The sequence below is a fragment of the Vigna angularis genome, chromosome 11 (genome assembly GCF_016808095.1).
Source record: "Vigna angularis cultivar LongXiaoDou No.4 chromosome 11, ASM1680809v1, whole genome shotgun sequence".
In the NCBI taxonomy this organism is placed as follows: domain Eukaryota; kingdom Viridiplantae; phylum Streptophyta; class Magnoliopsida; order Fabales; family Fabaceae; genus Vigna; species Vigna angularis.
In genome coordinates, this window is record NC_068980.1 from 6,328,851 (window position 1) to 6,355,150 (window position 26,300).

The 26,300-nt window shown below is 31.1% G+C and overlaps 5 protein-coding genes across 6 annotated transcripts; 2 read left to right on the top strand and 3 right to left on the bottom strand.

Moving 5' to 3' along the window:
• The first annotated feature begins 369 nt into the window (after window positions 1–369).
• LOC108332897 (protein CLAVATA 3) lies at window positions 370–1,035 on the top strand. Its single transcript, XM_017568195.2, has 3 exons — window positions 370–445; window positions 536–603; window positions 774–1,035. Exons 1-3 carry the CDS (start codon window positions 370–372, stop codon window positions 939–941), a joined length of 312 nt encoding a protein of 103 aa, XP_017423684.1. The 3' UTR covers window positions 942–1,035.
• A 3,427-nt stretch (window positions 1,036–4,462) lies between these two features.
• Window positions 4,463–5,919, top strand: LOC108333602 (putative pentatricopeptide repeat-containing protein At3g23330). Of its 2 annotated transcripts, XM_052870404.1 has the most exons (2): window positions 4,463–4,571; window positions 4,695–5,919. In XM_052870404.1, exon 2 carries the CDS (start codon window positions 4,756–4,758, stop codon window positions 5,599–5,601), a length of 846 nt encoding a protein of 281 aa, XP_052726364.1. In that variant the 5' UTR covers window positions 4,463–4,571; window positions 4,695–4,755; the 3' UTR covers window positions 5,602–5,919. The 2 variants fall into 2 exon arrangements, with proteins under 2 accessions (XP_052726364.1, XP_017424561.1); XM_017569072.2 differs by having other exon boundaries at window positions 4,486–5,919.
• Window positions 5,816–7,685, bottom strand: LOC108333488 (pentatricopeptide repeat-containing protein At1g05750, chloroplastic). The gene has a single exon (XM_017568954.2). It carries the CDS (start codon window positions 7,426–7,428, stop codon window positions 5,884–5,886), a length of 1,545 nt encoding a protein of 514 aa, XP_017424443.1. The 5' UTR covers window positions 7,429–7,685; the 3' UTR covers window positions 5,816–5,883.
• A 1,244-nt stretch (window positions 7,686–8,929) lies between these two features.
• Window positions 8,930–12,978, bottom strand: LOC108334144 (receptor-like kinase TMK3). Its single transcript, XM_017569808.2, has 3 exons — window positions 12,732–12,978; window positions 10,163–12,540; window positions 8,930–9,800 (listed from the first exon to the last, which is right to left on the bottom strand). Exons 1-3 carry the CDS (start codon window positions 12,743–12,745, stop codon window positions 9,289–9,291), a joined length of 2,904 nt encoding a protein of 967 aa, XP_017425297.1. The 5' UTR covers window positions 12,746–12,978; the 3' UTR covers window positions 8,930–9,288.
• Window positions 12,979–16,171: 3,193 nt separating this feature from the next.
• Window positions 16,172–20,153, bottom strand: LOC108334145 (histone deacetylase 8). Its single transcript, XM_017569809.2, has 4 exons — window positions 20,057–20,153; window positions 19,623–19,968; window positions 17,513–18,093; window positions 16,172–16,675 (listed from the first exon to the last, which is right to left on the bottom strand). The coding sequence occupies exons 2-4, from the start codon at window positions 19,876–19,878 to the stop codon at window positions 16,370–16,372; spliced, it is 1,143 nt and encodes a 380-aa protein (XP_017425298.1). The 5' UTR covers window positions 19,879–19,968; window positions 20,057–20,153; the 3' UTR covers window positions 16,172–16,369.
• Window positions 20,154–26,300: the final 6,147 nt, after the last annotated feature.

Below are 26,300 nucleotides of genomic sequence, written 5' to 3' on the forward strand. Positions count from 1 at the left end.
AATAATAGGAATAAAAAAGGGAAATCATATCCTCGTGAGTTTATTTTGGCATGATGCATTAGATGGACACTTGCATTGTTGGCACCTGCCACCAGGTGATTTTCAGGTGGCTCGACAACCACACAAGACGGCGCTGTCACAGAGATAGCAGTGGTATCTATGGAATGTGTTTTTCAATAATTAAATTTTAGCTTTACTTTCTTTAATCATTTCTTTTTAAAATGGCTGCATGAGCCATCATTCTAAACTTTGAATCATACCACTATAAATAACTCCACACCATTCTCATCTTCACCTCACAACACACCTTCCTCTCCCTGTGCAAAAGTTGCACCCCTTCCTTCATTCTCTCAGGCTTTTTTCTCTTCAATGGCATCAAAGTTGATTTTTACCACTTTCGTTTTACTTATGCTTCTGTGCTTGCTTCTTACGAGGGAGCCTTCTGGTTTGTCAATGTTCTTTTTTCTTGTTAGTCGAGGAACAAAACAAATGCATGGAGTAATAACTGTTTTATTCATGTTTGTTGCTATTGCAGGTTGTGGTTCTGCATATGAATGCTTTGGTGCTAATGCAGCTGGTCTCAGGGACATTCCAAACAGGAAGGTCTGTCACACTTAACATATATAAAAGTTGTTAACATTTCAAAGGGTTTTTCTCTTTTTGGCACTTAATTTTATACGACCATAACATATGAGAATGATGTTTTTGGAACATATCTTCTGGGATGCGTATATGTTGTTCTTCATTTCTGTAACTTTAATTGCGTTATGCAGGCGCTGTCTCTTTTGAAGAATAAGAAAACTGCTCTAAAAGTTTTGCAAGGATCATCAAGCATCAAGTATGGTGAAAAGCCACTGAGTTGGGAGTTGAGGAAGGTTCCTTCAGGTCCAGACCCGCTGCATCATAATGGTGTCAACCCCAAAAAACCTCAAACTCCTTAAACTCACCACTTGAACCTGCTTTGCCCTAGTTTTTGTTATCAGTGTGAACATCTATGGCATATGTTTATTGAAAAAAATATATATAAACATACACTCGTTTTCTTTTTTATCATCTCTTTGTATTTCTCGTTTTCCTTCACCTCAGCCACCCCATTTCCTGGTGTATGTTTATGGGTGCTCAAATGTATCAGTACTTTGACTTGTAGTAACATTAGTTATATATATATATATATATATCTATGTATGTCATGTTTTTGTACTTAGCTTTGTTGATTAAGTAGTATTCAAAGCATGCATCCTTCAAAGTTAACTAAAAGCAGTGAATATGATGGATATATATACTTTGGAGTAAAAGGAAAGAGAAGAAAGCCAGTGTTATTTATGATGGAATATTTTTTACCTGCTAAGACATATCGTGCACACAGCTCATTCATGGATTGGACATGAACAACAGTGACATGATGTGCTCTGGCTCCTTTCACCCGAATACCACAAAAATATGTATATGCAGATATGCTTCTGCAATAACTAACCTTGAGCTTCTATTCATATCTATCTATGCTCATGCTGACGCGAGTCAGTTGGATATGACAGCAATGTCACAAAGATGACGAAAGCGAATCATTTCCATTTTCAAAAAAACACCCAAATATCTAACTTATACAACATAGTGAAAAAACCTAGTAATGGGAACAAAAAGTAACCGTGACCCATAACCAAATCCAGTAAAATATTATCGGACCGTGTTAGCGAAGGCATGCATGTTTTAAGAAATATATATAATTCGTGAAACATTGTTTATAAAGTTGAAAACAGCTTCGCTGCGTGCATATGGTGTACTTGTTAAGATGATGGCTAATCTTCGCGAACTCGTGCCTCTCTACACTACACTTCTCGACGCTTGCTCTTCCGCGAAGCACTTAAAGAATCTAAAACAAATCCATGTGATGACCATCACCTTAGGCATTTCAAGCAATGACTTCATTCGAAGCAAGCTTGTGTCTTCCTACTCTTGTTGTGCCCAATTGCACGAATATCCTCTTCTCCTTCACCAATCGCCAACCCGTGTCCTTTGATCGTCACATGTTATCCGTGGTGCTGAAATCTTGTTTATCGGACTGCCGCTACATGTTGGAGAGCAGAATGGTAGGACGGCTTCATGTGGAGGAAAGAACACCGATCATTGTGCCTACACGCCCCGGATCATTGTGTCTACACGCGCCGATCTTGAAGTAGAACGGGCAATTCACCGTCACCTTCCCCGTCCCAAATATCGATGGCAAGGGCTCCGCCATTGCCACAACCACAAGGTTCAGATGTGGTTTTACTTCCTGCAAAAATGGGGATGTTAACCTTTGTTTAAAAATAAGAGAGGGAAAGTCTGAGACTGAAATAAAAGGAAAAGACGAAAATTAGAGTAAAATTAAAAATTTAGATTATTTTAATTAAATATGAAATAGTAAAAGGTAATATTAATAATTTCATTTTATATTTTTATATTATTTATAAATCTTTTATTGTTATAGCTACATATTGTGTTTGTAAAATTTTTATAATTAATTATATTTTTAAGTTTCTAAACTAAATCTTGGTGAAATTGGAATTGATAGCCTCCTCAAACTTTTATACATTTTTTATCTTTAAGTTTAAAAAATAATAGATGTACTCATTTTAATATAATGTGATATTAATTCTTTTTTATTAAATGATATTTTATATCTGTTATTTAATTTGAATGGTTTTAAAGGATATAAATAATTCAAACATTTGAAACTAATTTTTTTTAACAATTAAATCAAAATGATTATATATTTTTTTAAAATTTAATTTTAAAATATATGAAAATTTTGAAATAGAACGAATTTTTAGATGGTATAAGTTTAAAAACTAAAAATATATTTAGTTTTTTTTCTCTTGTTATTTTAGAGGTTATGTTTAATTAAAAATATTTATAATTAAATTGTATAAATTAATTATTTTATACTTTTTATAATTTAATACTATTTTTATTTTAATGATTCTCATAATATATTTTTATTTTTCATTATGGTAAAAAGTTGATGTATATATGTGTTACTAGTAATTATAATGAAAAATATACCTTTTAATAAAATATAAGATAAGAATATTTATTTATTATACATGAGATGTCAATAAGTAAGGATGGTTGTAAATTTTATTATTCCATCTAAAATCCAAAATAAAAGTTAATGGATTTGTCCTCCACCTAAATACACCTTTCTACTAATTCATATATAAAACGTGATGTTTTTAATTATTCAATAATTAAAAGAATATATATTTTTTATCCAATATTAAAATGGAGAAATAAATTATAATTATATAATATTAATTGAGATGATGTCAATCTGACTCACTACAAGTTCGGGTCATGTTAGATTTAAAAAAAAATGTAATTTTTTGACACGGGTCAATTTTCAACCCGACCTACTTAGAACTCTGTTCACTCGGGTTGAACCCGTGAGCCAGATTGACTCACCAACCCATCTAATTTAATTTATTTATTTATTATTTTATGTTTCAATATATATTAATTAACATTTTTTATTGTATTGTAGATGAGGATAAAGAAGATGTTTCGAGAGAGAAAAATATTATGGATTTATCCATCTAAGACTCTAATCTTATAAACGGATAAATGACACAAAAATTATTAGAAATTTATTTATTCGCTTTTTGTGTTTGTTTTTGGATTTCATTTAGATTGTATGGTACGTTTTTTGTTTTTGAATAATGAATAATTTTAGAGTAAAATTTATTTACATTTGAATTACAAGAAAAAATGTAATTTTTTGAATTTAAAAAAAAAAACTTGTAATTAAATGAGTTGACCCATTTAACCCACTAATCTGTGGTGGCCAGATTGAAATTGAAATTTTTCGACTTACTAATAAATGAGCTAGGTTAGATTGGTTCACTAAGTGACCAACCCATACTAGATCGAACCAGCCGGACTGAATTACCCATTTTGATTTTGACAACACTAATTTAGACTTATAATTATATAAATATTAATTAAGAGTGTAACTCTCTTTTAACCAATGCATAAAAACATGAAAAAAAAATGTAACTTTTTTTTAACTTGCAATCTCGTGAAGAAAGTGTTAAATTTTATATATAATTACTTATCTATGTTAAAACAATTAAATAGTTAATATTAAAATATTAAATAAAATATAATTAACTTATTTACATTTTTATAATTTATTTTAACTTGAATATTTCTTTATAGTTTTTATTATTCTTCCCTTAAAATGACATAACTAATGGAAATAAACCATTTGGATTATGTTTTCCTTCTTTTCAATGAGTTGAACACAAATATTTTTTACCTAAACTTATAGCCTTTAATTTGAAGCATAAAATGAATGTAAATGTTTAAAAAAAAAAAGTAATTGGAATTAGGATTAGGTTAGCATATGGTTGACAATGATTTAAAGAAGGGTAGATTCTTAATACAAGAGAGAGAGGTTAAAGGGTGATAGAAATTATTTCTGTGTGATATTGTATCTTTTAACATAAATCGTAATTTCAAATTGTTAACATGAGAAACTGGTTTGGTTGAGATGTTAAAGGGGAAGACTTGGATCTTCTGCACAAAAGTACGCGGTGGGTTCGCATTACTTGCTGTTTTCAACTTTTAGCTCAAATCATCTGCATAATATTATATAAAGTTCATGGTGTATTTGTTAAGATGATGGCTAATAGTCGCGAACTCGTGCCTCTCTACAGTACACTTCTCGACGCTTGCTCTTCAGCGAAGCACTTGAAGAATCTAAAACAAATTCATGCGATGACCATCAAATTAGGCATTTCAAGCAATGACTTCATTAGAAGCAAGCTTGTGTCTTCCTACGCTTGTTGTGCTCAATTGCACGAAGCCAATATCATCTTCTCCTTCACCATTCGCCAACCCACTTTTCTTTTCAACTCTCTCATCAGAGCACATTCATCTCTCGGCTTTTTCGCTCGATCCCTTTCCATCTTTCACGACATGGTGCTTGCTCACAAGCCCTTTGATCGTCACACGTTACCTGTGGTGCTGAAATCTTGCGCTGGTTTATCGGCTTTGCGGCTTGGGCAACAGGTCCATGGGGCTGTTTTGATTAATGGGTTTGGCTTGGACTTGGCAAATTCTAATGCTTTGGTAAACATGTATGCCAAGTGCGGGGATTTGGTTAGTGCGCGCAAGGTGTTTGATAGAATGTGGCAAAGGAACGAGATTACGTTTTCAACCATGATGAAGGGTTATGGAATGCATGGGAAGTGTGAGGAGGTGTTCGAACTGTTTGATAAATTGGTGGACGCAGGGGAGAGGCCTGATGGTGTGACTTTTACTACGGTTTTGAGTGCGTGTAGTCATGGTGGGTTAATAGACAAGGGGAGAGAATATTTTGAGATGATGGAGGTAAGGTTTGGAATGAAACCTGAGCTGCACCATTATACGTGCATGGTGGATATGTTGGGGAGGGTTGGTCAGGTTGAGGAAGCAGAGAAGTTAATTTGGAGAATGGAGGTTAAGCCTGATCAGGTTTTGTGGCGTGCCTTGCTGGCAGCTTGTAAAACTCATGGGAAGGTTGAGGTGGCTGAGAGAGTAGCAGAGAGGGTTTATGGAAAGGAACTTAGTATTGCATCTTAATTAAAAAAATTTGTACGTGGATTTTGTTCATCAGAGAATGCATGCAGCTTAAGGATAAGCATTTTCCAGTCTTGCATGGCCATACTTTAGATATTGTGTACATTCTTTCATATATATTCAATATTTTTTTATGGCCTTTAATATGAGACGCAATAACCAGTGTCTTCCAAATTTTGTCCCAGTTTATAAACAGTTTGGACTGGTATATGTAGTTACAAAAGAGAGAGCACATTTGTATAATCGGTTACTTTCTTGAACTGAACTAATAGGTCTGTTACAAAATTAATCGTCCTCGTAACATTCTTTTCCAGAGAAATCTGGAACATAGCCACATAATTGCAGCTCAAAAGACAAAAGTTTCAATGCTGCGTAAATATGATCTTTCTCTTCATGAGATTTATCTCCAGCCACAAATTTGTGAATGCTGGAGTCAATCTCAATAGAACTAAACCCTGGTATCTTTTGTATCCCACGTTCCTTCATTCTCCTCCTAACCTTGCTCGCGCCATCCCACTTTCCAACTGCTGCATATATGTTAGAAAGAAGCACATAATTGGAATCTTTCCCTGGGTCCAATTCAATAAGATATTTCATGACATTTTCAGCCAACCCAATGTTCCCCTGAGTCCTACAAGCTGCGAGCAGTGACCCCAAAACAACTTCATTTGGCCTCATGGGCATATTCTTCAAAACATTCCATGCCTCCTCTAACCTCCCAGCTCTACTATAGAGATCAACTAAACAACCATAATGCTCGATTCTAGGCGAAATCCTACGAACTCTCCTCATATTTTCAAAGATTTTGAGTCCCTCGTTAATTAAGCCTGCATGACTACACGCCGTTAGAGCACCTGTGTAGCTGACTCCGTCTGGTTTGAACCCTTCCTCCTGCATTGAATTGAAGTGATTCAGAGCCTCGTCCGCAAAACCATTAACTGCAAAACCCACAATGATTGAGTTCCACGTCACTAAAGTTCTATTGGGCATTCTATCAAACACCTGACGAGCTAACTCTATGCATCCACATCGAGAATACATGTCTATCAAAGAGTTGGAAACTCTAACATTGTTCCTGAAAGCTTGTGTCATCACAAGTCGGTGCACCCACAAGCCAAGACCGAGTGTGCCCAAGTTCGCACACGCCGCAATAACAGCAATAATAGTCACATAATCATATTCCACCCCAGCTAGCTGCATTTCTCGAAAGCACTCCAGAGCTTCCTCGTGAAAATCCTTCTTCACAAAACCACCAATTAGGGCAGTCCAAGAGACAGCATTCTTCACAGGCAATTGATCAAACAATTGGAGGGCATCTTCAATTCTCCCATTCCTCATATACCCATTAATCATCGTGTTCCAAGACACCAAATTTCTGACACCCATTTGATTGAATGCCAACCTTGCAAAATCTACACGATCACATTTACCGTACATGTCAATCAGCGCAGTCCCAACCATGACATCGTTCACGTGCAAGCCCAATTTGCACGCATGTGCATGTACGGCAGTTCCAAAGGAAATACTACTCTGCGAAGGATGATGAGCGCAAACAGAGAGGAGTGTGATGAGAGTGATATGATTAGGTTCAATGTTAGCTTCTCTCATTCGCACAAACTCGGAGGCAGCTTTAACGAAATGTCCACCTTTGCAATACTGAGCTATGGAAGATGTCCATGCTACAATGGGGTCAGCGTATTTTGTAGTGTGTTTTAGGGACAGGCTTTGATTGGTGTTGAAGTGTGTTTGATTTGGAACTGAAATTGGTGAAGATGGTTTTGGAGGGTGGGGAAGCTGAGTTGGCTTAATCGCGCACGCAGGAAGGATCATTCTTCTTGAGGATCATAAATTTTTTGAACAGTGCTTCTTCCAGCATATAAGTAGTAGTTTTAGCTGTTGCATAATTTCACATTTGTGTGGAATGTTAACATTTGGAGTGTCCAAGAAAACTGAGGCACATGGGTTGACTCGCCCTTTTTTGAGCTAAAAGACTGAATTCTTGTTGAGCTGCACCCACCACACTAAATAGGTAAGGTGGATTGAGTTACTCTCATTTATTGTTGTTAAAAAGAAAGTTGTTGGATGGAGATAAGGAACTTAAAATTTGTATACAAATTACTTTTTCTATAATCTAAAATTAAATTATGCCTAAAACGTGTAGTTTTCACTGTTTTTATTTTAATTTTAGAAAGAGAATCAAGTAGTTGCACTAGAATGTTGTGTCATTACATTATTTATGTGAAGAAAACACTTTCATATAGTGTGTTGTGCATTATATTATCAAATGACAGAATACATGAAGTGGATAACAAAAATACATAATTAACAAAGCTTCAGACACGAGTGTGCATTGAAAGAGAAAATGTATCAAAAGTTTGACAAAAGAAATTACGGATACTTCCAAAGAAACAAGCTCATCCAACTTAGTATTCAAACTTAAATCACCTCTGTAGTTGCTTTTTAAAACTAAAAACATACTAAAAATGTAACATTAACGTAGATAGTCCAAAAATTTCTAAGAATTCTGAACGTTGATGGATTTGGCAAGAATCAAATGTCATCAAAGAGCAAGAGTTTAAGTATTAGTATGGCAAATGAGTAAAGCTCAAATCATTAAAGAGCAGTTGCAGTTGAGTTCCTTAAAATCAAAAATAGTTTTATCTATCAAACAACTTTATCAATGTGATTCCACGACTGAAGGAGACTGCTGTAACATTAAAGGAGAAAATTACCAGTAGAAAAACCAGGAAATTATCTTATCACATTAGTTAAGCAAGTTTTGATAAGAAAAACGTACGACTCTATTTTCTTGTGGCAAGTAATAGCATAACAGAGACTGGCCTCTATAATGAAGTTTATTAATTTCAAAACTTAAAAGAAGATTGCATAGCCAATGGAATAAACAAGGACTTTGAACACAAACCACAGTAAAGCAAGCCTATTATGAGGCTGAGAGAAACATGGAAGTCGTGCTAGCCAGGTAGCTAAGAGATGCATTGCAAAAGTAGCAGCTGCTAGCTACAATAAAGACAGACAAGAAAATAAGAATTCTCAAGCATAGAACCTTCTATGAATTCTTACGTTATAGTTTGTTTTCACCATATTGTACATTTTAGAATTCAAGTAATTGAAAGTCACAGTTGAAACTCAGTCTCTCCTCAGTATGAACACAACAAATTTCAAGTGACAAATCTGACAAATTCCTAGCCTTTTGTTATCTATCAAAAGGCTTCACCCCTCTTTGGATTGATATAACATAGGGAAAGATTCAATGAGAAGAAAAGGCACAAAAGAGGCTACCAAGACTTCATGTGCCTAAAAATGTGTCACCATATTTAATTTATCAATGCAGGTGGAAAATATCATGGATAAATTGTTCTGCTAAGCATTTCAATGATAACACCTCCCATAATAAGATGGATGGGATAACAACATAGATGAATGTGACTTGTTACACAGAATCATTACTATCAAGTAGAAATTGGTGTTCTTGTATATAAGACAAAATAAAGAGAAAACATGTATAACTTATCTACATCTTCCTATGGTATTTTAATGTCCAAAAACAGAACAAAATCCAGAGACATGATTTTTGCCTCTTGGCTGAAGAAACAGACGTGGTGAATCCAAGTGAATTTGAATAAGGATACAACAACAGGATCCATAAATTGCACTAAATATGCCTAAAGATCATCTTGCATCAGCAGAAGTAAAAGAGTCTGCAAACCCAGTAGGCCTGGCTGCAATACTGCTTCTGCTGTTGTCAAGACTAGAAGCATAGCTGAACTCTTTGCTTTCTGCTTCCTTCCAAATCTGCAACATCTGAGGAAGTGGTCTTGTGTAGTCGATGCCAGAGTAGCAGTCTAATTCATCATCAACTGGTTGCCATTTTTCCACTATTGCTGATAGGACATTGACTGCATGACCCATATCTGGCCTATGATGTGCTTCCCTTGCAGTGCAATGTCCAGCAAGTTCAGCTACAATAGTTATGCTGTCAAAAGTTTCTTCAGATGCTTCCACAACTGGATCAATGGCAGCCATAAGCTTCTCCTTGCTTGATTTAATTCGCCAAAACCATTCAGCCAAGTACCGGCTCTCCTCTGGTCGGCTCTCATCAAGTGCCACAAGTCCAGTCAGAAGTTCCATCAAAACCACACCGTAGCTGAACACATCAACTTTTGTGGTGATTTTCCCCATCACTGAAACACATCGATACATAGTATAAAAAGCTAGGCAGGCACATCAAACACACTGATATGATAAAACGTCACACATTGCAATGGTATGACCAACTGTTAGATGAGTGACACAAGTACCGCATTGCTTACAAATTTGAAACATTATGACATATAATTAGACATCATTCCTTGTTAACTTTTACTTTTTCAAATACAGACAGAAAGAGAGACCTCTTGCACACTACTAAGATGTTTTCATCTAAGAACAATGTAACTGAATATAAATTAACATACAGAGAGGGTATAATGATTCCATTTGGCAGTTATGCTAAATTTCTACATATACATCATGGCCAGAAGAGGTGATTTTAAGCAAGTCATACCTGCATATTCAGGGGCAAGGTATCCAAATGTCCCAGCAAGCTTGGTAACTACAGACTTCTCACTGTCTGGGGCATGCTTCACCAAACCAAAATCTGAAACTTTAGCTCGGAAATCATCACCCAATAAGATATTAGAAGACTTAAGATCTCGATGAATAAAAGTCTGACGGGCAAGACTGTGAAGGTATTCTATCCCTCTGGCAACATCTAGTGCTATTGCAAGCCTCTTTGACCAAGACAAAGGCTCCAGGTTCAAGCTTTTCCAATGAAAAAGATGCTGGCTTAGAGCTCCAAGAGACATATATTCATAAACCAAAAGTCTTTCATTGCCTTCAATGGAATACCCCAACAAGGATACCAGATGGCGGTGCCGTACCTTGGAAAGAACAGCTATTTCTGCTTGAAACTCCTCTATTGCCTTACTGGTAATAACCCCATGCTCCATTCTCTTCACAGCTATTTTTGTCCCATCTTCAAGTTCCCCCCTGTAAACAGTCCCAAACCCTCCACGACCTAGTTCATTTTCTGAAGCAAATTCATTGGTAACCTTGCGTAGTACTTGTATAGAGATGACAAGGTTTCCATCCTCAATCATGTGAGAGTTTTGAGTTTCACCACTGATGTTACTCAGAGAACTTGTACCAGTCTTTGTAGACAAACTTCCAGTGGCGGTCGAAACTGCAATTTTAACTATGTTGTCTGGATCAGATGGATTGCGAGGGTGGACCACAATGGAACTTGGAGCATCTAAGGAGGCTTTTTTCTTCTTCCTACAACATAGCAAGAAATAAACAACCAAAAGTGCTACAAGAGTAAACAATACAACTCCAGCCACAATTGCTGCTGTTTTGAATCTTTTCAATTCATTAGGCTTGGATTGATTTGCTCTTGAACTCTGATCTGGAATAGGTGGCTTATGAGAGGATGGAGGCTGTGATGGATCTTGTGGTGAAGGTGGGCTGTTAATAGGCATAGGACTGGGACTTCCTCCAGTTTTATTCAGAAGAAGGGGATTACCCGTGATAATAATCTTCAAATCATCATGAAAATTTGGAAATGGAGGCTCAAGATTGTTATTACTTAAATCCAACAACTCCAAAGATGTTAATTTGGTGAAATTAGTAGGAACAGAGCCGGTTATGTTGTTTCCTGAAAGCCTAATTTGACGGAGTGAATCTAACTTAGCAAGTGAGGGACTTAGTGTACCATTTAGCTTGTGTCTAGGTAGATTGATAATAGATATCTCTGAGTTGGAATTGCAGCTCAATCCAAACCATGACCCTGTGCTGCGTGTGCAAGGTTCATCACCAGACCAATCAGAAACGAGAAATGAAGGGTAATTCATCTTATCTAGAAAATCCAGCAAAATAGTAACTTGAGGGCCACATTCAAGTCCAGGCTCATTTTGACAAAATAAATTGTAATCATAAGAAACATTGGCAGCCTTAAATTTTGGTATTGGACCCATTAGCATGTTGTTATTTAACACAAGGATATCAAGATCCATAAGTGCCAGAGACTCTGGAATCAAGCCAACAAGTTGATTGCTATTGAGATTGAGTTCCTGCAAGGAAGTTAGATTTCCAATATTCTGAGGAATTGACCCAGTTAATCGGTTTCCATGTAGCCAAACCTGTCTAAGGAAAGGCATTGAAGCAATAACATCAATAGGACCACTCAACCCACCACCTTCTTGATTATTCAACCACAAAACCTGGATTGAAGACTGTGCAAAAGTTGCAGGTATGGCACCAGACAGCTTGTTACCTGAAAGCCTCAGATTTGTGAGAGATGGCAATGTGCCGAGAAAATCCGGTAACGGTCCAACCAAGTTACATTGCACCAGAGAAAGGTTGGTTAACTGTACTGATTTTTCCAAATCCATGGGAAACAACCATCCACTACTCATATTCAGTGGATTTTCTTCCAAAGACAAGACTCTAAGGCTGCTAAGCCCAATAAAGAAATCAGATGGAATTGAATCAAATTTATTGTAATCCAAGAAAGCAAATTCCAATTTGGATAATCCACTAAAAGAGGGCAACACCCCACTGAGGTTGTTGCGTTGGAGACCCAAATTGTAGAGTTCTGAGAGTTGGTTAAAGTTTTGAGGCAATGACCCTCTAAGACCAAGATTCTTTGCCTGAATCTGGTTGACTCTGTCTCCAGAACAGTACACGAAAGGCCATAAAGGAGGACCACAGGGATCATCTCCGTCCTCCGGCCACTTCAAAAGCTCAGGATTCTCCAACCCTTTTCTGAAATCATTCAAAACTTTGACATCATTTGGGTTTGTAGCACCAAAACTCACTGTGGCTATCAGACAAAAACAAAACAAGACGAAGACTTGTTCTATCTGAACACCTTCCATGGTTAGCCTAGTAAAACAGAAACAAAAAACAAAAGAGAGAATCAATATACGAACTTTCCCAGTAAAATCAGAACCCCATTATACCAGAGGCCCAAATGAGAGACACTAGCCACAAGACTTAGAAAAATGACTAATGACAAGCTTAGAACTAGAACATGAGTGTGAATGTGAGAGTGCCTGCTTGGTAGTTACTCTTACCTATAGGTCTGCATAAACAAAGAGTCTTTTGTTGAGAAAACGTTGAACGGATCAGGAAATTGAAGTTCCCAAAATTGAGAAAAAGACAGGAAGGAGAATGTGCCAATGTGGAATGTCTCTAACTTTTCACATTTTACGAAGGAAGGAAGGAACCCTAAACAAAGTGTCAGGCCACTTCACAAAGATTGTCCCTCTCCAAACCCTCTTGTCCTTTTCTTTTCTTTTTCCTTTTTCTTTTTGCCTCTTACCATTGGTTGGCCTATGATTTCAATTAAAAATTTGTGAGGCAGTAAAAAAGAAAGAACTTCACAATGATTTTGTCCCCCATGTTTTGATTAACTAGTAGCAAATGGATGACATGTAGAATCATGTGGGCTTGGAATTTCATTCATTGAAAAAAGATTATCTTTTTAATCTTTTATACATTTCCAGTCAACTGCATCGTATTTCCATATTTCATAAATAAATGAATTTAGTGCTCAAATTTTAAACAACAAACAAACTTATTTTTCCATCTTTAAACATTCCCAATATTTATAAAATTAAAAGATTTGATCTTTATAGAGTTTAAAGCTCAAATTCCATAAAAAAAAATAGAATCTTTGTTCTCATTTAACTGAACTACTAATCCAAAAAAAAAAAAGCTTTTTTATCTGGTATTCACAGTTTTGTTGGTTAAATCATAGCAAAAATGTTAACACTGTGAAGGCAACTGAAGTTGTAGTGAGAGTAGAAACAAGATCTGAGGTTGAAGGTAACATATGCTGTGAGGTTTGAGGAACCTGGTGATGTTGCAGAACCAATGGTTTTGTTTTGTCGGCATGCAAAATTGAAAGACAAAACCAAAGGAGTGGGTCCTATATTTAGGAAAGTTCCATAGATTGTGGTGGCGGGTCAATTTAGGAAAGTGTTCCGCTAATGTCGGTATGTGATTTTTCTAACAAAGATCTACACTCATCCTTTCAAACATGAGTATGTTTGTTTGATTAAACTTTCCATATAAATTAGTTATTGAGAAGAACATTATTTCCTCTTAAATAATTTTTTATTAATATTTGATAGAAATATATTTTTTTAAAAATTAAATATTTGAAGACTTATATACATTTTTCATTCAAATATAAGTATGTTTGTTTGATTAACTTTTTTTCATAATAATTAGTTATTGAGAAATTTATCTCCTCTTATGTCATTTCTTTATGAATATTTGATAGAAAATATAATTTTTTAAATTAAATATTTGAAGACTTATATACACTTTTCAATTTTTTATTTATATAAATTTTCTACCTAAAAGTTCTATCATCACGTGCACTCATCTTTCAAAACATTACCCATAATTATTAAGTTTCTTCAAAAAAGAAATTCATAAAAGTTTCAAAAAAAAAATTAAAAAAAATGTAAAGAATTGTCTTGTCATTTCTTATGTAGTAAGATGAAACAATAAACTACATAGATGAAAATGAAAAATATTTTAAAGACTAAATATAAATATAATAAAAATTTTTAGTAAAAGTTCAATTTGAAAATATCTAGATTTATTAAACATTTAATATTTAATTAAACCTTTGTATATGTCAATGATATGGGTGCATTATTGGACATAGAATTAATTAGGACATTAACTTGCTAGGACTGAAGAATGACCCACTTACAATAAATTAACTCATGCACTGTTTAAATGTGTCTCTATTATGTTGTTTGGAATAAAGACCTACACATGCATATGCTAATGGAAGTTTATTCTAAGTGAGAAGAAAGAGAATTTTGAACCACAGCACATGATATTGTAATTTAAGTAGAGGTTGGAGTTAATTAGAGAATTTGCACATAAATATTGGAGAATGGAATTTGGGATTTTATATTCATTAGACATTGGTTATTTCAACTTTGAATTTGGTATTCCTAAAGCATATTACTTGACTTTGGTTAAGTTTTGGTATCTTATTCTAATAAAGCACTATTGCATAGCAAATAGCTTCAAAGTATAATGTTATTATTAAAAGAATGTTGGTTAAGGAATTTCAGCAACAATATAGATTTAAGCAAAATAAAGTCATACCAATTTTCACCCACTTTCCGCGGCGTCAATTGGCATAATTTTCTAAGCCTAACTTCAAATGTCTGTTTTACTTTACATTAAAGTGGACTTCGTTTGTTGATGCCTTTTTCATATTCACCCAAAAGTTCTTATGCTTATGTTTTTTTTTTTGGTGAATTTATCCTTTTTCTTTCTTCACATAATAATGTTTTGTGAAATATTTAAAAATCTATAGATAAAATAAATTTATAATATATAAATGTGTGTAAAGTTTTTTTTAATGGTTAATTTTGTGGAATTAAATTATATTTTAAATTTCTTGAATTGAACCTCTAACATCAGATAGAAATAAAATAGATTTATAATATATTAATTTATAAGTGGGTGGATAATCAAAATCCATTTTTTCAGACATCGTGTCAAAACAAACTAAAGTGTTGTGCAATGGAAGAATTTGAAGAAGGCTGTTTCTCTATCAGTTAATGTGTGGTTTCGTGTTAGAAGTATGAGTGATTAAAATAGTGTGGTTATAGAAATAGAATATATACTTGTCAAGGAATAGATAAAGATAAATGGGGCAGAAAGTTCTAATATATCTTTCATAAAAAGGTGCAAAAGAAAGAATGAATGATGTCAATAAAACTGTCAAAATTGAATGATTGAAAAAATGTGTCGTCATATAACAGTGAGAATTTTATAATAACTATTTTTAATACAGATTTAAATAAGATAAAACCACAGACATACTTAAGAAAATATGAAATTAATTATAATTTAAATGACTAATTTCCAAATTAATGATTATTATTGTATTATATCATCTTTGTCACTTAAAAAAGCGTAATTTTTTAATGTAAAATATAAGTTATTAATATACCCATTAAACTATCATAAAAAAATAAAATAAAAACCCAACAATAACCCTCAAACTCAACTAGATAAAAAAATATTACATTTATAAGATAATTTTAAAAAATCTTGAGAATTACATATAAATTTTGAAGATATCGCTATAAATTTGACGTTTGAATTAGATTAATACTTCCAAATCTATTAATCATTTGTCATTATATAAAAATTACATAAAAATTTATTAAAAAAAATACAAAAATAAAAGACCATACCAAACTCATAATAAAAATAATTACCTGATAAATATCAACCTTTCTTATCTCTATTAATTTACTTTTCCCACATTTAATGACATAAAGTTTACATAGCCATATAATTAAATTGGATTGAGTAGTTGAATCAATTGATTATAATAATATATTTAGGTAATTTAAAATTAAAAAATGAATTTCTTTTCCTAGAATTGAAAAACAAGGAATTACTTAAAATGTGAGTCCAATGGTGGAATGTCACAAACACAAATGTATGTCCTAAATGGCATAATACATGTCCCAAATAATGCTAATAATCATTTCATTATTTCTATAATATATACATTGTGCTGAAGCAGAATAATAGGATTAGTCAACTCAATTTTAATTGAGTCAAACAAAATAAGTCCAACTCAATTTGCAGAAATATAATTGAATTGAGTTGGGTAAACAGAAATTTGGAGGTGAATCTCATACTCCTAGGAGGAAGAATCTTAAGAGTTTCTCCAGAAGGGCACTTTATCTTTTTGAAAATTCTTAATGGCTTCTATAACTTTGACTGAAAATGTCTCGTCCTCTGGGTACCCTCCTCCTAGAGGATCTGACAGTAGAGTGATAGGAAGGTTGAGAACCCCCTCAAGTGTTGCATGTAAACAATATGCAGAATATGTGACATGATAACCACCTTCCTGAACAATTAGAAGCCGCCCATCACTCTCACTTTTCGCAAGAACATGAACAATCCGTCCAATTTCTCTATAGCCCTCCATTGTTAAGCACTGTCTTCCGTTGGGATCAAACTGAGGCACACCAGGTTATAACATAAGTAAAACACATATTTTTAGTACTGTAACCTGGATTCAACATTACAACATAGCCACATAAGGTCACTGTTGTAACCTTGGAACAAACAAGTGAGGTGATTAAGTGACATGCAGTCAATCTTTGAGTGATTGAAAGGAAATGGACCATTTGATTATTTATAAGTTATAACATACTATAATTTATCAGAAAACAAAAGTCCACGAGAAAAAGGCAACAGTGAATTTGAAAAGACCGCCTAGTTAACTTGTCCATTTGTCCAAGGGATTGTTCTCAGTGCAATGAGTGTGAGGATACTCAGGTCAAAATTGGTCATAACAGTTTATTAAAGACTAAACACCGAGGTAATGTCCTTTTCATATAATCAATTGATCACCCTGACATTAGAGCTTTGATTTATTAAATAAATCATGAAGAAACTCACATGTAATCTTTTCAAAACAAAGAGAGCCTAAAAGCTATTGACAGATTTGCTTCTGTCGAATAACCACTTACTGAAACATGATCTTGGGATTCGTATTAGCACGAAAAAGTTTGCTTTTTTGGAGTGTACAATATTTCAAAATTCAGAAAAGTATTCGTTGGATTGATGGGGATATCAAACTCAAACTTGTTTCTACACTCATTTTATCTGTTTCGTTCCATGCTACTGTCTAAGTTTTCAAACCATGGTTAAAAAACTATGGATGTCCCTTGAAAGTCACGTGCCACTGCCATTATGTTACCACATTTTTATTTATCCGTGAGCATGAAATCAAGTTTATATAAACTTGGCAATAAATATTAATGGGGTAGAGAAGAAAATCATAACTTACTGCACTAGAGTCTTGTCCAGCAACCAAAACTATCATATCAGGTCCAAACTTTTGGATTGATGGAACAACCAACTCATTGAAGGCACATATATATCCTTTGTCCCCAGTTCCATTTGGTAGAGGTAAGTTCAAGTTATAGCCATAACCTTCTCCTTCGCCCAGCTCATCAACTGATCCATTTTGGGGATGAGATGGACCCCATGATCCATGATTCATATGAAGAGAGATGGTAAGAACCTTATTAGATTTATAAAACCCCTCTGCTGTGCCATTTCCATAATGAACATCAATATCTATAACTGCAACCTTCTTGCACCCAGAATCTAAAGCCAATTGCACTGCTAGACCTGCATTGTTAAGGAAACAGTAGCCATCAGCCTGAGAAGGTTGAGCATGGTGACCAGGGGGCCTAACCAAGGCATAAGCAACTTTTCCATGGCCATCCAATAAATGCTTCATTGCAGAAAGTGTAGTTCCAGCAGCAAGAAGTGCAGCATCCCATGATCCGGGGTTCAAGAATGTCCCAGCACATAGGTCCTTGCCCCCTTCTTTATCAGCTTCTAAGAGTTCATTTACGTATTCTAGAAAATTACAGCATTGCAAACCTCATCATACAGTTTCATATCAATCCCCAAAGTATCTCCAACACAGCTATATATATCTATATCTATTAGAGGATTAATTTAAGAAAGTATAACTCTTATTTTTTCATCTTCTTAAATATCTACTTTAGGTATTCTCTTGCTCTCTTGATAAACAATGATTTACAACATTTGAAAACCATTTCAATACATTGTTTCACACCAATCACCAAATTATCTCCAAAACAATTATGTATCTCTATTTCTATATTATAACTTTGCAACTCTTATTCTTCTTATTTTGTAAATTAACTTTCTTAGCTTTTTCTTACTCTCTTAATTAACTCACTTTAGGTGTTGTCCTGTTCTCTTGATACACACAGTGGCTAACGCCAAGAACATATGAAATTGAAATTGATTTTTCTAAAATTTTACAATCTTTTTTATAACTAATCATTGCTATAAGTATGCTATTATTTTTAAATATAAATTATGTAGCATTCTGCTTTTAATTATAACAATATTATTTTAAAATTTTAAATTAAATGATATGAATTATTTGTTGATATAATAAGTATGTTTTATTTATAAATTTAAATCAGATCTTATTATTTTAAATTCTAATAAAATTTAATTACTCGGTAGTAGGTCCTTAAACATTTGTAATTTTTAAATAAGTCCTAAATCTATTTTGTTTTTCAATTGGGTCTCTAAACTAAAGAAAAGTTTTCTAAATTAACTTTTTTGACAATTTAAAACATACTACAAATGACACATTGTGACAAGTTAAAAAAAATTCAGCGACCAAGACATAAAAAATTTACATGATCAAATACCTAAGTAAAAAGGAAAATAATTTGGAACCTATTCATCAATAAGTCAGAGACTTACCTATTATTTAACCCCCCCCCCTAACAAATCCTGCCCTCTTTAAATTTACATATATTTTTATATTAATTTAATGTATTAAAAATTATAATACAATTTTATTATAATTTACATAATCAAATAACTATTGATATAAAAAAAAATTTGCTCGACATATCTTTTCGCAGTTACAATAAATAGAATACTAGTTTAAAAAAAGAAAATACATTTATCATCCCAAACCCAAGCCCTAAATTTTGTTTCTAATATTGTCTTTGGATTGTAGTCACAGCATCCAAACCAACTTTCACTTTGTGTATTAAACCGTGGCTCAATAAATCTGACTTTTCTTAATCCTATATGTAAACTAACCTCAAACTCTGTTAAATTCATAGCTATAACGTCTCTAATTAAATTGAAGTAAACTTAATTTGTTAACCAAAATCCAAACGCACTTACTTCCTAAGCAAGAAGGACAAAACCAAATCAATGAAATCCCAACATTTCTGTCATGCAAAGCACGAATTGTTTACCAAAATCCCGTCTTAATCCTAAATTGAAAATAATAACAAGTAACAACAAACTCAAGCATGTGTGAATACACTGAATTAAGGTGAAAATATAACGACGATGATGACGATGATGGAGAAAGAAAAGAGTACCAGGAGTGTGAAAGGAAAGAAGCTCAGAGATGAGAGCGGATCTACCAGAGTTCCAAGAAATGTAAGGAGCGATGGGACCCTTTTTCAGGATAGAAACCATGTTCCGAACTCTGTCGGAATTTTCAGGGTGCTTCTCCAACACCTCTAAGAACCCTACTTCCATTCCCGTGTCAAATACACCGATTCCAGTATCGTGCTTCAACATTCCTTCGTCCCAGAACACGTCAATTTTCACACCTGCACCTGCATCACCCATGCTGCACCCTCCTTCGTTCTCACTTCTCGTCTCTCTGCTTCACACTCGCAACTACACTGTTCCTGAATGGCCAAGTGGGCTAGCCAGTACCTGCATTTGTCAGAAAAATTAAACCCACTGGATCTGTTATGGGCCTCTTTTCTTCTGTTACTAGTTGTTTTTTATTTGAAATTACTACTTGTCACCGTTTTTCGCTATGTATATCCCCTTGCTTTTCTTTAGTCTTGCTGGAGACACATTTCTAACTATTCAATAAGAGATCATGAGATGTTTTTTTGCACATTGATTTGTACTTATAATGTTTTTTTTGCACATTGATTTGTACTTATAATGTTTTTTTCTTATAAAAAATTATTTGTTTATTAAAATACGAAGGTAAACAAAACCTCATCAGCAAATTGAAAAGCTTTCGTGTTTAATTTTGGTTGTACACATACAATTTGAAAATACAATAAAAGTATGGTTTCGAGCACCCAAAAGCATGAAAACGATAGAATATTCCGTCTTTATATGTAATTTTTAGGCCAAAGTAAACAGCAACTTTAATACTTTAACGTATTTCATTATTCTTCAATGCAGAAACTCATGTCACAAAATTTTATAGGTTTGTTAGTTCGTCAGCAACTTGACAAATATTATTAAAAATCGTTAATCTATGTCTATTAGAATAAAAGACATTAACTGAATCATATAAATAATGAGATTGTGCAAGGTTAACAAGTTTTAACAATTCAACATGGTCCTCTGTTTATTAAGCTGATGTGCATTAAATCTTGATTTAATTATATTTTGAATTTACTCTAGAATAATAATCAAATTTTTACTAACGATAATAAAAATTTTGGGGTTTAGGATAGTGTAACCCTCATCTCCTACTTGCGCCATGCTTCCATCTAATTCACCATTTAATTTTTTATCTTCTATTTCAGAATTCAAACAAATCATCATATATAATAATGACATATATATGTTTGAAAGTTCATCGAGACATTTTTAGGATTAATATATTTTTTTTTTTTAAAAACCAAAACTCTATAACGTTTTTAACAAGCGTATCAGAAGGGAAAAAAATAAATTATGTAAAACTATTAAATATAATAGAACAATAATATTTTCAAATTCATGATATTACATCTCATATAAAATATCTTTTAATAAAATGAAACATAATCTTACAAAAAGAATAATCTTTCCAGCGTGTAATTTTAATGTGTAATAATATAAATTAAGAATTGAATCTTTAATATCATATAATACAAAGATGAAATTATTTATTATTTATATTCTGAACAAATATTATAATACATAATTAGTTGGAAAACATTTGATTTCAATGCATAATCATTATACATTATCTAGCTATATATATATATATATATATATATATATATATATATATATATATATATATATATATTGATTTTTTCAACATTTCTAATCCGTTTAAATTTTAATTTGAGTGAAAAAATAACACAAATTTTCACCAGTCAAAATAATATTCTCAATGATTTTATATAGTTCACAATAATATATTGAAACAGAAATGGAATACTTTCCAAAATATTTTATAGATAAGAATGGTGACAATTTTCACTCATTAAGGTGATAAGAAATTTGATGAGAATATAATATAAAGGGTAAGTCTTGAATAAGTCTATTTTTATAGAATCATTAAATAAGTGGGTAAAAAAAGTTTCAATTTCCAAAATTTCTTTTGATTTGATTTAAATTATCCAGAAGATATCTCATCTTTTTATATAGATAAATATAAATATTATATAAAAAAAATAGACTAATTAAATTTATTTATCCATTAAATAAAAACTCAATTAGATTAATTAAATAAGATCCTAAATAATGAAATGTATTTAAAAAATAGTTTTTACGTCTATTCCTAATTAAATAGAATGAAAACAAATATCTATTCCTAATCTTAAATAGAATGGAAACAAATTTCTATAAGTAAACATAATATCTATTTAGACACGTTGAATGAACTCGTAATAAAAATGTATATAACCACATTTAGTTTAAATCCAATAAACTTAAAATAATAGAATCAACTCAATTACCAGATTTTTTATTTTAAGTTCATAATCCTAACACATTCTCATTTTAGATAGAGTATATCTACTTTTTTATTTTATTTCAATTAAGGTAAGAGACTATAAATTCCTCTAAATCAGTTCATCTAAATAAGTTTTACACCTCCTTTTATTTTCTCTGTTTTAAAGTGTATCATTTCAAATAAATCTAATCTTAAAATGAGTTATGTCAAATCAAAATAAATTTCATCCTATTTCACTATTTCAATTAACTTTTGAATATGATTGAGATAAATACATGTAATAAATACATATAATGAAATTTTTATTTAATTTCGTACTAAAAATCCTTAATTTGTATTATAATTAAAAAAACTCATAATCTTATTTTAATTAAATAAGATTTTAAAAATGGACTACATTAAAAGAAGATATTTATATCCTTAAACATCTAATAGTCTTCCAATTTATGTCCGTCCAAATTACTATCAAAATAATATAAGATAATCATATAAATACATTCAAGTGTGACAACTCCATCAAAATTCCATTTTTTGAAATAATTTTAAACTTAACCTTTTAAGTGTTCAATTTTCACAAACAGAATACAAATGTTTTAAATGCGTTCATGCATAGTTACTTGCATATTTCTTCTTTTTAATCAATATTCTAATATATGACCTAACTTATTAGGTGAAATAGTTTTTTTTTATTATCTAAATAAAAGTAAAATGCAAGATACTTTAGAAAAGTTGGCATAAAGTAATTTTAACTTTCCAAAAATCATTTATTTGCATATAAACTATTAAAAGACTATTTATTCAATTTTCATGAAATAAATAAATAAATTAATATTTGTAAATTGTTGTAATATAGAAAATAACATAAGTAAAATTTTAAACATTTATAAATTTAATTAAATGTGCATATACTGTAATGTATATTCCAAAGTATACTCTTCCAATGAAAAACATTAAATTTTATAGATTAATGTCACTTAATTCACTTTCAAAATTCAAAGTAATTACAAGTTATACTTAGCAAAAGTATTTTCTTAAAATTTTAATATCAATATAAATACTTTTAAAAAATTATAAATTTAAACGAAAATTTGTATGTTTTTAAGACAAAAGTGATGCATATAACTTTTATTAAAACGTTATATATTCTAAAAAAAATATGAATATAGATGAGCTATGTTTTAAATTAATTTCACAATGATTTTTTTTTATTTCAAAGCATAATTTTAATTTTTTATTTTCAGTGAGTTGAAGTCGGGATGACTGATACAATTTCATTTTATTCGCATGCATTCTGTTTTCTTTACCATTGATAATGTAAATGGAATAGATACATTTCTTAAATATTTATTTTAAATATTGTTTATTTATAAAATAATTTTCTTTTTTAAATCTAATTTAAATTCGATTGATAAAATATTTTTTTATTAATCGAATGAAATTTGATAAAATTAAAAAATTAAGCAAAATAGGTTGTTCTTCAACTAAAAGAAATACAAACTATTATTTAATATATATAACGATGTTAAACAAAAACTTAAAAATTAAAAAAAAGTATATTTGTGAGAGTTTTTGGTGCAATTTGGTCCTCTTATTCATTAAATAGGTTGTTTGGTTCATGTTAATTAAGTCTTTATATTATGCCTTGATTTTAATGAATACAACTCAGGACTATGAATGCTATTTATGTAAGTGTCTCAAATTGAATTGCATGCATTCATCTAAATAGATAGGGGACTACCGTATTTAAATAATTAAATCAATCACCAACATCTCACAGACCTACCAAATAACAACAAATAAAAAAAAATTAAAAACTTATGGTACAGAATTTTTACAATTTTTTTTTCTATTTTTGGTTAACGTATATTAATTTTAACATCCTTCTTTACTTTTTCTTTATTTTCTCAAATTCCATATTTAATTGATAGAATATTTTAATTTATTAACCAAATTTAAAGTGCATACAAAGAAACATAAATTATATCAATCTAAAAAAAATTCTTTACTGCCAACAATTTTTAGTTAACAAGATGGTTGCATAAATTTGGTAGAAAGAGGCCTAGCTTATTATCTTTTCTTGAGACAACATCTATTAAACAAAATTTGGGGTATATTAAGAAAAATTGACTATTAAAAAAATGAAATTATTGACTTAGTGATAACAAAATTTTATCAGCAAAACAAAATTTTTTATATAAAAAAAATTGTCAGTAAAATATTTGTTAGTAAATTTTATTAATAAGAAAGAAAATTTCTTCTCCAATTTTGTTACCACCTCCTTCGGTTTTGTTGTAGTCACTTCCTCTGACTTCACCCCTCTTTCTTCTTTTTGTCACTTCTTTCCAATTCATTGATAAGACATATTTTGTCAAATTTGGCATACTATTTAAAACTTATTTTATCGATGAATTTCTGAAAAAATATAAGATTTTGTCATGAAATGGTACAAAGATATTTGACATTTATTTTATTGATAAAATTTAACAATAAATTATTAAAACAATCAATTTCGACGTGTTACAGTGGCATCCCTTAAATTCATCACCAACGTGAATTGCATACATTCCTTTTTAATAGATAGGAAACTAACACATCTAAATAATTAAATTTGACCGACACCTCGTAAACATACCACATAACAACAATAATAATGAAAAATAAAAAATATATTTTGTATCCCTTTTAGCTGAACACCCTTCTTTACATTTTTTTTCTCAAATTCCATATTTAATTGATAAAATATTTTAATTTATTAATCAAATTTAAATTACACACAAAAGGCGAAAATTCTCTCAATCCAAACTTATATGTTGTCCTAGAATATTTCGAAGTCAATTAAAAAATAAATTATACTAAAAGGTTTTTCGTTTACAATATTTTATATTTTAAAAAAATCGTTACATAAAATTTGTAGAAACAAACAACAAATGGAATAGCAAAATTTTGTTGGTAATAATAAAATAAATATTCATTACCAAAATATCGAATAGCAAAAGTTTGTTTGTGATAACAAATTTTTTCTAATATTTTCTTTCTATGAAAAAACCATAAATTTTATCACTGGGTAATAAAGTTTTGTTAATAATTCATAATTTGTTAATCCTAATTTTGTTGATAGTTATCGAGTGTAATTATCAAATTATAGTCATAAGTAATTATTGCAATTTGATTTTTTTTTACATGCTCGTATTTATTTTCTTTTTATTATTCTTTATATCCTCTCTTTTTATTTATCCTTCGTCTCCAATTCATTTATATAATATTTTATGATTAACCTATCGTTGCATAATATTTGTAGACAATGTTGTTTATTGTCTTGTTTGAGACATCTATTAAAATTTCATAGGCATAATAAAAAAATTATCCACTAAAAAAATAATAAAAGTATTCACAGACAAATAGTAAGAGTAATTTTTTTTTTGAAAAAACAATTTTCTTTTATGAAAAAACAATGATAGAATAATTCATCAATAAAATGTTTGTCAGTAAATTTTATTGACAAGTACGAAAAAATTGTCTCATTTTTCTTTTACTCTATTTTATGGTTATTATTACCTCTTTTGGTTCTTTCACCTTTGACTTGTTTTTTTTTTCTTTTTATTTTTAATCATCTCTAATTTATTTATAAAATATATTTTATTAAATTTAACAAAAAAAGTTTAGTATTCATATTATCAATTAATTTTATTAATGTTTTTTATTAACAAATTTTATTATAAAATGTTCAAAGTTCAAAGTTTGAACTTTAACACACATTGAAAAAATTTACATACATATTATTAAAATATTTAATTACCAAAACTAATATATGTTCTTAACAAAAATTCTAATGGAACAAAGACCAAACTATTACCGAAAAAGTTATAGGTTAAAATTCTAATGGATCAAAGACGAAATTATTTATTGATAATAAAAATTTTAATTTCAGTAACTAAAATCTGTTTTATTAACTTATTTTTTCTCATTAATAATTATTATATATGTTATCTTTATTTTGTCAAAGAAAAGATTTACTTGAAGCAACTTTGCAAATTTGTTGCTTAAAAAAGTTTTTTGAGTTGATATTTCGTTTTTTATGTCGTTTTGTAAATTATTAGCAATTTGGTGTCACTCGAGTAAATAGATATTTTTACTAAGACTTGATGAATTATATTAGTAGCAAATTTGGTACATATGTATGTACCAGCTTGAGAGGGAGGGTTAGATATATTATTTTTATTTTATATTTATCTTTTATCTTTTGTTAGTTTGTTATTATTTCTTATTTGTATGTTGGGCTTATCCTATATTTCTTCGGTTATAAATAGAGGACCCTATGTGTATATTCAATACAAGGGAGATTAATCCAGTATAT